This window comes from Cuculus canorus, chromosome 18 (assembly GCF_017976375.1).
Source record: "Cuculus canorus isolate bCucCan1 chromosome 18, bCucCan1.pri, whole genome shotgun sequence".
Classification (NCBI taxonomy): domain Eukaryota; kingdom Metazoa; phylum Chordata; class Aves; order Cuculiformes; family Cuculidae; genus Cuculus; species Cuculus canorus.
The window spans coordinates 9,560,408-9,576,957 of NC_071418.1; the positions used below are offsets into that span (position 1 = coordinate 9,560,408).

Consider the following 16,550-nt stretch of genomic DNA (forward strand, 5'->3'; position numbering starts at 1 on the left):
CTGTATGGGCTTTGAGGCCCCTTCCAACCCAAATCACTGTATGATTCTGTGATTCAAATCCCATGTTCCCTGTTAGATAAAATTAAATTATATATAGTAGGGGGGAAAAAAAGAGAAAAAGAACAACTGAGACTGCAGTATGACTTTTTGGCATGGTAATTCAGGTTTGTCGAAGTGTTTGCATGCTATGAAGCAAAACCCTCTCGCAGCCTTGGAGCACTGCACTCAGTCCTAAACACACATTAAGAGGGAACAGAGAAAACTGATTAGCAGTGTTTTGAAGTACCTCGAAGATTTCAAATCCAGCAATATCCAGAATCCCAATAAAAGATGCTCCCTGTCGTTTGGTCCTGTCCAAAGCTTTATTAATGCGGTGAACAAGCCAGCGGAAGAGACGTTCATAGGTGGCCTTTGCCAAAGCTTCCACCGCAAAGTCAGCCTGAAAATCCAAACAGGAACATTTATTTATCCTGGACAAGTCATCAAAAGAACAGACCTGGATGCTATCACAAATAAAGTAACAGAAGTTTGATGGTATTAACAACACTGAGGAATGAAAACAAGCAGTAGGAACAGGATGTAGTTTGATTAATATTAAATTTAGTTTTAAATCATTCCACAGGAAACCAAAAGTTCTCTGGGTGTTTAATACGTGTGACGATGGCACTGAAGGATGAAACCAGGAGAAGGTCGAGGAGAGGGAAAGATTTCTTCTATTCTACCTTTGATTTTAACTAGATAAGAATGTTTAATAAAGACAGTGAGCTTAAACAGCGTTGCTGGTAGTACATGGTCAATTCCAGTTTTCCTTATTTAGAGCAAATCAACATAAGGCACAGTTTCACTTCATTTTTAAAGCATCAAAACTCACTTGTTCTTTGGTCTGGGCTTTCTGGACGTAGTCTCTGCCCACTTTGATGCGCGGTGTCAGTATGGCCCGGGTGAACTCCATCACGTTCATTCCCAGCAGGTGGCAGAGTTTCTGTGCGACTGGAGATCAAAGAAAGGGAAGCCTTAAACCCACCATAGCAGCTTGCTGAAACAAGGTACTGACAAAGGCTTGAAAACTGAAGTGAAAAACTGAACATGGAGCTGCTCAGCCGGTGGGCAGAAAAATGCACTCCTGTGCTTCGGGTGGACAGCCCATGTCCACAGGACCTCCACCTCGGAGGCTGAGGGAAGGCTCTAGGGAAGCACAGCACTGAACTGCCTTGGTGTGGGTGAGGGGGGCAGAAACACAAGAGTTCATGAAATTGCAGCCCACTGCCCACGTGCAAGCATTCATGTAGTTACTTCAATAGGGAACATCCATTTTCTCATCTCCAGAAAATAAGCACGAGGACATCACACCCCAACTCCATCCTACCAAAGGTTGCTTAGAAACTGCTTCAATTCAGGGAAGTAAGCCAGTGTAATTCTTCTACTGCAAACTACACCAAAATACTCAGTTTAAACCATTTAAAACATGGGTTTGCAGTGTTTCATACAGAACAACACCATAAGCAGCAGCACCCTTTCTTTAGACAGCTTGAACTCTCCTGGGTCCTGCTCATTATTTGAAAGAGCACATCACCCACCCCATCATTACACTTCCCTACTGCCTCAATTCTTTTTGCTAAATACATTTTCCAGTAGGTGAGGTGTTTATGATTCCATACTGCTAAAAATGAGAGTGACGCTGGTGGTATTTTTAGGCCCGGGTAAGTGCTGCCCTTTAGTAGGAAGCCCTCCACACCATCCAGCAAGCACTTTAACCCCTTCGCTTTGCAGTCTGACAGCTCCTTGGTTTACTGTCAACATCAAAAAAAAAGCCATTTTTACAAATCGCCATTGGGAAATGGATTTGAATGCCAATATAGAAGAACTTCCTCTGCATTTATTTTTTCCCTGCTGGTATTAAACACACCACTACTTGCTCTTCATGTTGAGATCCTCTGTCTGGCCATCCATTAGAAGGGTTCACAAATCAACACAATTTCATCATCAGCATCACAGAACTGAGCATTCCTTTCACTGTAAGGAGCATTTCTGAGCTCAAGAATTATAGAGTCACAGAATGGTTTGGGTTGGAAGGAACCATGAAGGTCATCCCATCCAATCTCCCTGCAGTGAGCATCTTTAGCTCCATCAGGTTGCTCTGAATAATTTGAAAACAGTGGCATCATGGATACCATATAAAGGATATTCCTCCATGCAGCACACCAAATGCTACCCTCGGCTCCTCCTCCATGAACCGTAACACGGAATTTACTGTCCCTACCTTTCTAATGTGGAATAAACCATGGCTTAGGTAACGACAATAACTACCCGTAGTGGAGGTCACATACAATCCAGGCATGGAAGAGGCTGTAGCCAGCATTTCAGAAGTCTGAACAAAAAGAAACTGTTTTCAAATCAAAGCTCTATCACCTCTAAGTGTAGGACTGGTTCACGCTATTGCACCTTGATTAAGGCGTAATTCATCTCATTCGCTTACAGCTGAGGCAGTTCCATTTAAAGTGTGCAGCTGAAGAAAGTCGTGACTATCCTGACTTGCATTTTGTTATTGTCAGGGTTTGGATACAGAATTCTGAATTATTATAAAGCAAAGTTAATAAGAAGCTCATATTACAGTTGAAGCATGGAAGCACGGTTCCTTCCAAACCTCTGCCCTTCCAGAACGGCTTCTTGCAAACCCAGTCTGCATGACAGAGGTTCATAAAACAGCTGCTCCCCTCTTCTCACCCATGAAGGCTACACAGCTTCCCTGCCATCTCTTGCATTGACACTTCAAAACAAGATTTGTTTATAAATAGTTATTACCTATAGGATAGAATTTGCTTTCCATACTCATCGAAATCCACATTGCTTAGGTTCACACCCTCATTACTCTCACAAATTCCTTCCCCTCTACGGAGACATTGACCTGACCTACTTCCAACATGGGCCTCTAGATGAGATAAAGACACTTATTTCTCTGGAGGGCACTAGGGAAACCCATCACAGGGAGATGTGACAATAGAGATGGAGAAGGGAGAGATCGGTTTCGCTCAGGTTATCAAGGAGATAAAGACCATACAGGCAAATACATTAATTTTTTAATACAAGAGTAACCTGCTTTAACGACGACCTGAGGTTCTCAGCCTCTTTGCTTTACGGTTCAGAATTTTGCATCCAAATATCCAAATAGTACAAATATCCAGTAGTACAAACACATTTATACCAAATATTACATTTACAATGCTATGTCCAAATACAACGTTAACACTACAAAAGCCAAGACAGTCAGGGAGGAAGAATCCTCTGTACCACATCCCAATTCCTAAATAGACAATGATGCAACGCAGTTGCCAACACTGGCACTAAAAGCCCAGAAAATTAATCCCTTGCCCAAACTTCCCTCACTGCAGAACTCAAAAGGCCAACTGCCAGCAAATATCAAGTCAGTGACTATGGAACATCAATGCATGCTGCTTAGCACAGCACTTTGGGCAGCGGGCCACTGCCCTGGGAAACGCAAAAACCTTGGGACATTCTAAGCAACCTACATGCATAGCAATTTAAGACAACTATGAAGTGAGATACAGACAGGAATGTGAGTGTTGCACGTGCAGCAGGCCTTGTGAATGCTGGTTCTTAGTGCTCTGTCCACTGAAGTCAATTCTCAAAATTGACTTTCCATGAGAGCACTGAAGCACTGGTACTGAAGTACTAAAGTGAAAACCCAAGACGCAATTCAGCAGCTATTTTCTTTGTGAAGAAAGGTACTCCTCAAAATGCTGACTGCATCACAGGTACGCACTGATAAATTCAAACTCAGTTACAGCACTGTGAGCTTTAGAAACCAGATTTTTCTAAATACAGCATTCTTGTGTTCAGCCATTGCCCTCTGGAAGTTGTGCTTGGCTCCAGGGCTCTTATCCTTGGCAAGAAAACGGCTGTCAGGCACCAAAGAAAACTCGATTTAAGCATACACTTTTTTCTAGTGCTCAAGCCTTTGCAGTTAGCAATAAATAAGACTACAACTCAAATACTTGTTCAAAGCTTAGAAGCCATGCAAAGAGCATAAATTCTGTTGGTGGATACTTAAATTTGCCTGCATTACAAGAATAAAAGAGGAGAGGTTTGATAATTGCCTGTTGGCTGCTACCACACCATCAGGGCCCCTTTTTGGCCCTGCACCTCATCAAGGAAGTGCACAAGCCCATGCTTCAAAGATATGCACTGAGCAACCAGTAGGAAGCGAAATAAGCTCAAGTCAAAGGAAGCCGTATAAACACGATCGACTTACCAGTGTTCTCAGGCATTGATGCTTGATCAGTGTTTCTCTCCTTCTTAAAGGAAATATTTCCGAACTGTAGCACTGAAGACACCACTTTCAGCATTGCTGTGGCAATGAGATAAATGCAGTTTACATAAAGAGGGCTCAGCTTAACACATTTTTCTTCTGTTACCTCTGCCACTTCCAAATTCAAAGTTTGAGTTCAGAAAGGCAATAAAGTCCATACTGTGCTTTTTGGGCAAACTGTCATGACACCGAAGCAACATTAAATGTGGTGACGTTAAATTACCCAGTGTGTGCACGCGTTTGCGAGAGAACAAAGCACACTTTAAAACTCCAAAAGGGCTCAGTAACTTACACAAGATCTCATCGTGCGAAAATCCCATGATATGCATGGCTTCCATGGTCTCCTGGAAGTTATCCTTATCTTGCTGCCCAGGAATGGGGATGTAGCCATTAGATAGAAATCTGTAGTTGTTAAACCCTTCAAGCAGCAAGTCGGCTGTGTTGGGGGAAGGGGAAGAGAGAAAAATCAGCTGGAGAAATGCTGTTCACACCCACTTGTGCTCTGCTCTCACCAAATGTGCAAACTATGCTTCATGAAATCAGTTCTTCAGAAGTGGCTACAGGCCATTATACCAGCGTCTGAAACTCTAAAAATATGTATGCCTTAGCAGCTGAAGTCAGATTCCCAGTATCTCTATCTGTAGCAATCTCTTGTTTATCTAATACGGGAGGAGGGAGAATGAATCAGGTCTCTGAAGTCTGTACCTTCACACGGTTTCACTTATCACAATCAAATAGAAATTCCCAGTTACCAAAAGGAAAAGACCAGAAGAGAACCATCACAGTACTGCAACGGCTGCAGAACACTACAGAGTTTCACTGCGTTTGGTAAAACAGCTGCTTTGCCACCCAGTCTGAAGGGATGGTTCAGAATGGATACAGCTGGCTGCCAGCATTTGTTATCAGTCAGCTGGGAGCACCGCAGTGTCGATCCGGGCAGAGGCTGCCCACACTGGGCTGTCATGCAGGACCTGTCTGGCTGAAATGCTTGACAGCCCACCGGATAAAATACAGATGCTACTTCAAAAATCAAGCAACTTGGCTTCTCAGTCTTCTTTTAAAGCCGTCTTAAGCGCAAAGAACAGTTCAAAACTCAACTGTACAAACACTGAAATAAAACGTGGCATGCAGAAGCAACAAAATGAGGTTCTCAACTTACACTTGAGGTGTTCTCCTGCTCCAGCCAGCAGCTGATAGAAGATATGAAATGTCCGCTCATCTTTAGCCTGGCGAACCGCACGAGACTTCTCCAACAAGTCTGATCATAACAAGTCAAGGATCTTCCACAATTGTTGGTTAAAAGTGCAATACAAACACGTTCAAAGCAGGCTACAGAATTACTTCAAGACCAAACAGAACTTCAACAGGAATGACAGGACTATAGCTAGTGTGAGCTTCCAGTAACTTTACACGAGAGATTTCAAATTCAGACTGGTAGGAGCCCATGTTTAATTCCAAACTCATTTCTTGGATGCTGACTGCATTTCCCCATTACACACAGCTGATATTGTCTGTAATGTTCCTGTCTGTGAACATAGCTGAAATCTAGGCGAGAAAGGGAACTGGCCATTCCTGTTCAATCACTTCTCTAAGGTCAGAGCCAACTCTTAGTGCCAAAAATCCAGCAGCCACTGAACTCACAAGTACTTTACCTGAAATGCATTTGTCATTTCTGCTCAGCACAGTGTTTTTACATACAAACTCCACTGCTTTCAAACAGCTTCCACATCCCAATTTGCATGGCAGATAGATTCTAATACACTGCCAGAAGCTGTATTGTTATTTAGGTTTTTATTTCTTGATATTCCATATTGTAAAACAAAAGTGAGGCAGCAATCAGAAGTGACACAGGTCATGAGCGAGGGCGAGTTCTTGTGATGAAGAAAAAATTCCCTAAGAGTAAAGTCCTGTCTTCTAGGCAAAACAATTCACGTGAACTTTTATAAAAGCAAACCCTGCCTTCATACCTGTGCTGTGCCAAATGAAAAAAATCACGTGTCAAAGCATATTTTGAATACCTATAGCTCTTTCCCAGCCTTATGGGAAACTGGATTTTGCAACAGTTCCAAGCATTCATTGCACTTAAAATGAAGCAGTTTAACCCACAGCAAGAGAATGAAAGCTCAGCTGCAGCATTGGTTATGATTAATACTCACATGATAACTGCACCAAGGCTTCCAATTTCGTAATTTTATGACCACTCTACTGCTATTCCCCCAGAAAAAGGCTAAACAGACCAAAAAAATTACACTATTTTTAGTGTAAAATAAACATCATTGGAGAAGAGCTTTCAGTGCAAGTATTTTACCTTGTCCTTACACAATCAAATAAAAACAAACCTTAAAGCTGAAACTGAATTAGGTTTCAGTATTAATTGCTAGTGGGTCTTGTGTTACTGAACCTACACAGGTATCTCAAAGGGCTAAGAAATCAGAAGGTGCCCCAGCCTTTCCAGCTCTTTCCCTGTACAATGAGCATCATCACCCCCTTCCAGGCAGAGCAGCTTCCACAGAGCTGCTGAGAGCACAACCCACCTCTCGGCGCAGCCCAGTAGCTCAGCTTCAGATTAGGAAGGCATCTCTTTTTCTAAAAAGAAATGTTCACAGTGCAAGCACATTTTAAACGGTTTCTCTACCTCAGACACCCTGGGTTCAAAACTTGTCTGAAAATCCACTGGATTTCAGAGTGCTAAATTCTGGAGTATCCAGTTTCTAAGCAGGAGGAAGCATGCTGACATGGTGATATTTGATTGGCTATTTTGAAACAAAGACAGAGATGGATGTTGTCAGAGGAATGCAGAAACGTGGTTGCCTTCCACTGCATTCCGATGAATCCTAGGGTTAAAAGCAAAACAACGAGGAAACGTGCACTTTATGAGGATGTGGCACAAAATAGGATACAGGTCTCGATGTTGGCCCCGACGATGTAACCGGTAACATCGAAGTTAATCCTAATGAACTTGCCCTGCAGAAAAATGAGATTTTTTTTTTTAACTACTAATTTGTAAAACCAGAATCCCACTTGCATTTGTGTAATAAGCATTTCACAAGTTTGGATGACATCTTTTCATTACAGATCTGTTTGTAATCCAGACTTAGGAAAAACCTCTCTGACAGGGAATCTCAGTTTCTCATACCAACAAAACAAAATGCTGCCTAAGGCTGAAAGCAATACCAAGATTTTAAGCACACATTTCTATAGCAAATTTATAGCTATTTGAAGGTGCCTTATCTGCAGCGGTCCTGAACCTCAGCCCAGCCTGCTTCTACTTCCATGTTCAAGCCCAGGATGGTTGCTACCCGCATGGCCTCTCATTTACAGCAGCTGGTAAAGAAAGGGCTAAGAGAGAGACAATACTCTTGTTTTTTCCACAGACACAGAATCACAGAATGGTTTGGGTTGGAAGGGACCTCAAAGCCCATCCATTTCCACTCCCCTGCCACGGGCAGGGACACTTCTCAGAGCATTAGATTGCTTCAAGCCCCATCCAACCTGGCCTTGAACACCTCCACGGATGGGGCAGCCACCACTGCTCTGGGCAACCTGGGCCAGGGCCTCCCCACCCTCATAGCAAAATATTTTTCCCTCAGATCTCTACTCAACCTCCCTTCTTTCAGCTGAAAACCATTCCCCCTTGTCCTATCCCTGCCCTCCCTGAAGAGCCCCTTCCCAGCTTTCCTGGAGCCCCTTTAAGCACTGGAAGCTGCTCAAAGGTCTCTCCAGAGCCTTCTCTTCTCCAGGCTGAACAACCTCAACTCTCTCAGCCTGGCCTCGCATGAGAGGTGCTCCAGCCCTCAGACCATCTCCATGGCCTCCTCTGGACCTGCTGTAATAGTGCATCCAGTTCATCTTAAAAGCAAAATATTAACACATCCCTTTAGCTGGCACTCACAAATCTTGTTATGGAATCTTTAATTTACCAGTTAGACTGCAGTGGTGGCCAAACAGCTGAATTCTGTTTACAGTGTCATTACAGCACTAAGTACACGGCTTTGTGAAAACCACATAAGAAGGAATCATTTCATTTTGCAACACGAATCCAGCGAGCCTGCTCTCCTACCCACTGCAGACTGTAGCCTTTACTGGCTGTGACAAAAGAACTCTGTCTTTGGTAGAAGGGAAAGGAAAGAAAAGTAATTTGCCCCCAGCCTTATTTCAGCCTTTCCTTGGTTTACCAGCACAGAGGGCAGAGGCTGGCACCCTCTCGTTAAGGGTGAAGGCTGTCAACCTGCACAGGCCAAACAACAGCACTCCTCACTTCACTGGAGAATCTGTATCTTTTAAGCCAGGTTTTAAAATGGTTGTTAGTGAAGATTATTCTTTCTGCATGAGATGACACCATGTGGAGTGCATTACACTCCTCCTTCATAAAAACAGAGCTGGAGCCATCTGAGTAATTATGAAGGCAATGGCGATGCAGACTGATCTAACACAAACCAGATGCCAACATCTTTAGGAAGAAAGCACCCTTGTTAAATTAGTACCATCTCTGATGGGTTCAAGACATGTAGCAAAGTAGAGTTATTGTGCAGTGAAACCTGTTGATATTACAAACCCTATACCAAACACATCAGCATCAAGAAATATTGTAAATAATGTGGCTATAAAATTATCAAAGTTAAATTTTTGCAGTGCTCTGCTCTCCTTCTGTGACTGAAGAGGCTTTTCTGAGAGGTTTTGCCATCCAGTTTTCCAGAGTCCTTATCACGGGAGCAGAGTTCAGACCTTATTAATCCAAGCAACTGTTGAAACATCAAGGCAGCCAAGGAATCTTTCATTTGTTCTGTAAATTTTGGTTTACAAGAAAAAAAGATTTAATAGCTCCTCTACAGTTTTAAATGGCTCTGAAAACAGCTTTTCCCAGGAAGAGGAGATGGCGGTCCCCTCACCCGCCTGAAAGGAAAGGAAGTCTTATGCTGTAACGATTGCTCACCCCAAGTTCCACTGCTTTTTTAAAACAATGGAACACATCAAAAATGGTTATTGGCCACCAAAACAGTGTGTGACACTGATCCACCCAAATCATCAGCCATTACGGGAGTGCCCACCACCCTGGAGAAGGCAGGCTGGCTGTGACTTCCCTTCAGCAAATCAGGCAGACAGGGGGGCAGGGAAGCTTAGAGAGGGTTTTATATGCAAGCTTTGTGCTTTTTTAAAAATTAAGGATATTCCCTCTAAACCAACCAATTGATAAAGTCAACTATTGACAGGAGGGGGTTGGAACTGGATGATTTATAAGGACCCTTCCAACCCAAACCATTCTATGATTCTACGACATTTAGCTCAATGCCAGGTTGATGCCACACCCCTTCCTACTTTATAGCAGTAATTTGTGCACACAAGGCGCAGCGCAGCTCAGCAGCACAGTGACATCTATTGTACCATGGACCTTGCTGTCAGCTCAGGGGTGACAAGTTAGAAACTGCATAAAATTAAAGCAAGTGTTGCCAACAGGCAGTGAGGATGCATCTCCACTGATCCCAGCACTGCGCAGAAAGTGGTGTACAAGAACCTGAATTCAGGGAGGAAGGAAAACAAAGAAAGCTTCTGACCCTTAGAAGATAAATTCTTAAAAAGGGAATTTCTCCATAAACAGTAATTCAGATTTAAAGAGTACAAAAGAAAAAAAGGAGTAACTCACAAAGCGGGAGGAGTTGTCATTTTTCACTGTCTTTGCGTTCCCAAAGGATTCCAGAATGGGATTCGCCTGAAGCAGCTGACGTTCCAGCTCCCCCTAAAAACCACACAAACAGAAAAAAGAAACAGCCATGAGCACGGGGCACAGGGATTCAGGTTCCTACAGCCTGCTCCGTCCAACAGTCATTTACTGGTGCTGTGGCAGTGAGAGCACCACTGCTCCCCTCACTTCTAAATGTGCTGACAACCTCCTCCATTCAGTGAAGAACCGGGTTTGTTTTGTTGGGGTAGTGGGGGTTTTGGGGTTTGGTTTGGTTTAAAACACACAAACATATGCACACAAACAGAGCAGTGATCAAGGAGGACTTAACAGATGTTGCAAATCATTGACCATGGGAAAGAAAATTAACATTTAGGGCTAATGAAACCAGGCACAGACTTTGGGTGCTTAGGAGAAAAAGTAAATTTAGCCAATTTAAGCTTTCAGCACAAGTTTATTCTAAACTTCCCATTCAGTGATTTGGCATTATTGCTATTTTTAAACCAAAATGTTGATTTTTTTCAACCATCCAGATCTTCTCATTATTGCAACATCTCTGACCTGAGCCCACCTGAGAACGGCGCAATGGGAATTGAGCAGCACTGACCTCAAAGATAGTTTTCCAGTTGCTCAATTCAGCCAGCAGCGCTCAGGATGTTGAGTGCATTCTTTAAGCTGAAGCCAATGGATGTAGAAATCACAGCACTTATCTTAAGGAAATTGCACAACAACTTTTAGAATCACTACCCATGAGTAGGGCTGGTAACAGAAGTCTGTGCTGCTTCCATAAGCCCAGGAGGCAGGAATGGACACAGGGCAACGGGACATTGTCTTCCTGCTCTGGAGGATGTCTTAAACAAAAAGGGAAGCTGTCTGGAATGTAGTCTCAAAAGCTGATGTTTGTGTTCATAAACCTGCTTTTTCCAACTATTTATGGCACAGATAATACAGGCCCCAGGTAAGATCTTAAGGCTTCCACACGAGGTCAGTTCTTACAGAAGAACATTCAAAACTCACCAGTTCACACTTAAACAGAGCTTTTACGCGTATACTGAGATGTATTTCAAGTCCTTCTTGAAATTAATGGCTGCTCCCTCTTCAACGTGACCTCGAGTTATCTGCTCAAAACTTGTTTACTTCTAAACTTATTCCCTTTGGGACTACACATTCTCTGTTTCATAAGCAACTCATAAGAAGAAATGAATGTGTGAGCCTTAGCCTGGAGCACACTAAACCCTGCTCGGGCCACAGGGCTGGCTCTGCCAGCACTGCAGGTCGCAGGAACGCTTCTAAATTGGCAAAAATATCCACCATTGGAGAAAAACTACATCCCTGGCCTAACCACACCTGCAATTTTTATTCAACAAGCTTCCCATGTAAACACCTCATTTAGCTGGCAGCATTTGCTGACACCATTCCTCCTGCTCCGCTCTCCCAACCACACTGGCAGCTCGTAAGACTCCCAGTATAAAAGCGAGAGGCTGTTCACCACGCTGCACACAGCTCGAAATAAACCACACTGCGTATATAAACGCAGCAAGCGTGTCAGGGCTTACAGCTCAAATTCTAGTTAGCCTGGAAAAGAAAGCACACCGAAATGTGACTCCTCCACAGAACATCACTGTGCCACTTGGAAGCGCCTTGCTGCAGTCACACTTCGCTGCTAGGTACCCCAATCCTCATTTTATTTGTACAGAGGGGCTTCTGCAGCACATTGCAAAATAATAGTACTGAAAATCTCCTACTGAATGCTAAAAGGTCTTAGGAGTTCAAGATCACCTTTGAGGATTTGAAGGAAGCATTCAGTTAGATCCTCAGACATGGGTGAAACCACGAGAGCAGGCAGTGTGAGCACAGCCCCTGCGGTTGGCACTCACAAGTAGACATCGTAGCCATGACTAAGAAACAGCAAACCTCGCACTATGCTAAACACCTTCTGATTTCACAGCTTTCATTTTTAGATAAGATTGCTTCACAGCCAGAAACCACGCTCTGAGAAGCGTTCCATGTTTTTGAAAGTGTGTCAATTTGTCCTGAAGGTGCATCCATCCCCTGCATGGGCATCTCAACAGAACTTGGAAAAAGCAGTATCGCAGCGTTGTGGAAAAAGTGAGGTCATGCAGTGTCTCATGCAGGGTAACGTTAAGATAAAGCCAGGTTATTGTCTCAGTTTCAGAAACACCAGCATCCCAGTGACTCAGCTCATTAGGGAGCCTGGGAGGGCCAGGGAAAACTACATGCTACTCACATACAACAGGGATCCACTCTGTAGTTCAAAATGGCATGGAAACAGAGACATTAATGGTTATGGTTTATGCAATATCAACACATCTGGGTTTCCATTGGTACTTCTAAAACATCCTTGAGGTAGTAACTCTAACAAAAGTAGGGTTAAACCAATCACTGCTCTCTCTATATTTGGAACAGAGAAATGTTTTAATAAACCCTTTAAGATTCACAGAGGTTTGCAAGGAGGGAGGATGAGTTAAGTACTAAGAATGTCTGTAACTTCTGAAAATGAGACTGTGGGCTCAGAGGTGTGACTGGGTTAGAGGGATTGAACAAGTCACCACACACTAGCAAAGGCAGCACAACTGTCCCTGCGATTTCCTTTGGCTTCCAATACACCAGCCCTAACTTAAGGTTACTGCTATTATTGCCCTCTGCACTGCAGTTGAATCTGCACTACAGCTGGTTTTCAGAAAGATGGAAAAGGAAAAACACAATCAGCTGAACTTGCTCATAGACAGCTTCTTCAATTACCAAACCATGCTGATCCCATACAGAGCTGCTGCAAAGCTTTTCATGTATTTAAAAGCTTGTGCCCATGAGAAGGCATCACTCACCACCTCAGGTTAGAGCCGGGCATTTATCTCACAGACTACGTGGCAGCAATTGTTTATCTCTTTCTAGTCTAACCCTAAACTTCCACCTAATCTTCATCTTAATGCTCCTCAACAATGCTCTGTAGCACTGGGAGTACTGCAATCCTTACTCTCATAAAAGAAGGTGGCTTAGAGCAGACAGCTACTGCTGCCCAAGAGAGGGGTGGGGGGAGCAGGAAATGGGTGGCAGTATCTGCACAGCAGCTCCAGCCATCCTGAGGAATAAGAGTAGCTGGAGCTCAACTGGGGACACATTAATTCAGGCAGCAACACCGCACAGATTCCTTGCAGCTCACACCACTTAGCCTGCAAAGTCAGGGAAACACTTGATTTCTGAAGCCAATTGGTTATGCCAAGCCTTTTACACTTGAGATCAAAGTCTTTATGCAAGAAGCTATAACAATATCCAGTCAAAACAGAGTGTTAATCAAAATAATTTTGTAGCTTCCATTAATATTAAACAAAGTAGTAAATAAAAGGGATGAATTGAAGTGTTCTGTGCTCTCTACTTAGCACATTAACCACACACACACACACAGAGCACGTTGGGGAAAGCTGGAGAGAGAGCAAAGCTCTCTCTTCAGGACAGCAACATCACTGTAAACAGGGAGAAGTGCTCTGTGATGCCAAGGAGCTTGAAATCATTCATGGGTCCTGTCTCTCAGTTAAATAATTACTGAGCTTATTCCTAGCCTCCTAGCCGTATGCCTCTGCAAAATGCCCCATATATCATAGATACAGATTGACAGAAAATAGCAGAATATATATCAGTTTGCCTAGAGAACTTTAAAAGCATAAAGAAAAACACTTGCCTGGTGTTTCACGGGTTTAGGTGATTCGGGCTGTTCATTGTAAACAAACAAATGCACATGTTAGCAAGCAAGATTCCAGCTGCACGGCACATCCCAAATATCAACGGCAATAGGTTCAGTTTAACTGCACACTCACCTCATAGACACTGTTTAAATTTGTTTTATAACAGAAGTTATTCACTTGTCATTGCACGTGGAAAATACTAAACCCTGTGTTTATGCAGAGGATTAATTCTGATAAAACACAAGATAAGGGATGGACCTGGAGCAGCAAGGAAAAAAGGGCAACAGTTTCATTAGGTGTGCACTGCTTTCCAGTTCTGACAGGCATCAACAAATAAAACCCCAGCACCGAGGAGCTTTCTCTCCAGCTCAGGTCACTGCAAGGTGGTTTCATTCAGATGAGATGATAGTTATTCTTCAAAAATGAAAAGGTGAGGAAAGCGCTGAGAGGAAGCAATGCTGAAGGAGTCTGGGGTTTGGGTTTGCACTGTTCCTTAACTATTTAAGAAATGTAAACCCACCATTGAGACAAAAGCTTTGGGTCTTTCAAGGGTGACTGCCCACATGAGATGCAAAATCTTACGAAATTAAGATCTTCACATATTACCAGGAAGAACGGTGAAGGGAACATGAATGTAAAAGTAAAATAAACCCCCTCAAAATTCAGATGTGCAAAGTTTCTGCAGAAATTTTCAATTCCGTTATTGTTTCCTTGGCTCAGCTGCAAGTGTAATCACCTGAAGCTTCACATTAGAAAGCGTGGGGGGGAAATATCGTTGAAACACCCACCAAGCAGTTTTCACACCACACCAGATGCGCACTCCTCTGCTTATTTCTGCTATTTTGCACATCCAGCACTGCTTTTGTGCTGATAGAGTTCTGTAAAGCAGGTGGCAAAGGGCTGACTTATCCAGCCAAGTGATGTGTATTTTGCAGGGCTGCATCACACCAGCTTGGAAGACACCTTGGACATCTAAATATAAGGTGAGATGTTCCAGTGCGAAGCTACCATGCCCCCATGCTCACAGGAGGAGGGCAGGGACACCTGGAATCTATCCAGCATCCATTTCTGTCCTCACTAGATACAGAACAGACCATCAGACACACATTTACCTTCTCTGTGATTAAATTAGGGCAGCTAAAGCCCATCTGTGAAATCCTCACTATGCAGAGCTCCAGCCTGCGCAGCCTCCCTCAAACCCCCTACTGCAAACCCAATTAAGTTATTTTTGATATTAATAAAATATATTAAACAATGTAGTGTTTCAAAACCCAAACTATAACTAGAGACAATTCCTCACAATGTAAATGCAGTCACTAAAAAGAACCACTGACCGGCAGGTACCAGTCATTATTTCTGAAGCTTAAAATGGCACCACCAGGAAAGCTGGATTTTACTGAAAAAGAGGGAGGCTGGGGCAGGAAGGCTTTGGGAAGAGGGACAAAGAACAAAAGTCTAATCCTGTTCAGCTGAACCAGAGATGCATAGTACCAGGGTGACTGGAAGTGGAGACAGCAGTGGTGGATGGATGTGGTTATTGACAGGACTGAACAATGTCCCACATTGCCCTGATCGAACTCATCTGTTGATTTCATGTATCTGACCCTGAATGCGGTCCAGGTGCATCCATGGGCTACAAGTAAAGCCGAGAGCATCCCCAGCCGCATTCAGGTTGTGGCACATCCCAGTGCACGGCAGCCCCTGCACAGGAAAGAACAGCCAGCACTTTCCCTCCTTTGGAAACCCAGCTAGGCAATGCTGCTTCTTTTTTTTAATTACTTTGATATTTTGCGCTGGTTTCCCTCTCCACCTGAACCCACCAAATTTGTCAGGTAAAGCAGAACCCAAGAGTCAAGAATTAAGACTCGCTTCTTAGCCCTACTAAAGCAATTCTAACACACGCATTAACACCACTCTTTCGCTCTTCTGTCATTCCTGCCGCCCTAGAGAATCACAGAATGGGTTGGGTTAGGAGGGACCTCAAAGCCCATCCAGTTCCAACTCCTGCCATGGGCAGGGACACTTCCCACTGCATCAAACTGCTCCAAGCCCCATCCAACCTGGCCTTGAACACCTCCAGGGATGGGGCAGCCACCACTTTTCTGGGCAACCTGAGCCAGGGCCTTCCCACTCTCACAGGAAAATATTTCTTCCTAAGACCTGAGCTCAATCTTCCCTCTTCCAGCTTAGAACTGTTACCCCTTGTTCTATCCCTGTACTCTCTGACAAAGAGCCCCTCCTCAGCTTTCCTGGAGCCCTTTTCAGTATTGGAAGCTGCTCTAAGAAGTATAGAGATTTCTCCAGGGAAGTGATCAGCCACAAAGCTAAGCAGTTTGGAAGTCTCCTTTTCCTCCCTGCCCTCCTTGCTTAGTCTGTCCAAATCTCTCTCTAGAGGGGCCTCTTCCCTACACTCATCAGTTACCTTTGTTTTCTTCCTCTTTTTTTCAATTCTAGATACTCTTTTCTCCACACCTCCTGTGCCTACAGAAGAAAAATTGAGACGGAAGGTGGGAGAAGCTGCTCTGTGTGGTCTAAGAGTATGGGACAGCCAACTAGCCCAGCAGATACCAGCATGGGTCAGCTTTGGTCCAAGACACCCAAGCTAAAGCTAGTCCACACATAGCTGGGGCAACAACTGACTAAAACACAACATGCTTGGCACAGGCAAAATATTCAGATTTATCAGCAGAGTTCCTAACACTGTTACCCCAATCTCCCAAACTCTTTAGAGCTCAAATTTGTTGGGTGTGAAGCTAAAGCTTTAAGTTATCTACAACAGACATCTTTCTCCTTGCTATACCCAGCCAGGACTGTACCTGTGTCAGTTCTGACTTGTGACCAAGCA

General features: G+C 43.7%; 1 protein-coding gene across 2 annotated transcripts in view; it reads right to left on the reverse strand.

The window, feature by feature from the left end:
- MYH10 (myosin heavy chain 10) overlaps nucleotides 1-16,550 on the reverse strand; it is a 92,156-nt gene that overhangs the window by 33,151 nt on the left and 42,455 nt on the right. The window contains exons 6-13 of one of the 2 annotated variants that reach the window (XM_054083145.1): nucleotides 13,702-13,731; nucleotides 9,969-10,061; nucleotides 7,228-7,291; nucleotides 5,487-5,585; nucleotides 4,620-4,763; nucleotides 4,271-4,366; nucleotides 872-990; nucleotides 287-439 (exon numbers count right to left, since the gene is read on the reverse strand). In XM_054083145.1, coding sequence (XP_053939120.1) covers nucleotides 287-439; nucleotides 872-990; nucleotides 4,271-4,366; nucleotides 4,620-4,763; nucleotides 5,487-5,585; nucleotides 7,228-7,291; nucleotides 9,969-10,061; nucleotides 13,702-13,731 — 798 coding nt within the window. The remainder of the gene's footprint in view (nucleotides 1-286; nucleotides 440-871; nucleotides 991-4,270; nucleotides 4,367-4,619; nucleotides 4,764-5,486; nucleotides 5,586-7,227; nucleotides 7,292-9,968; nucleotides 10,062-13,701; nucleotides 13,732-16,550) is intronic. The other variant, XM_054083146.1, reaches the window with a different exon arrangement.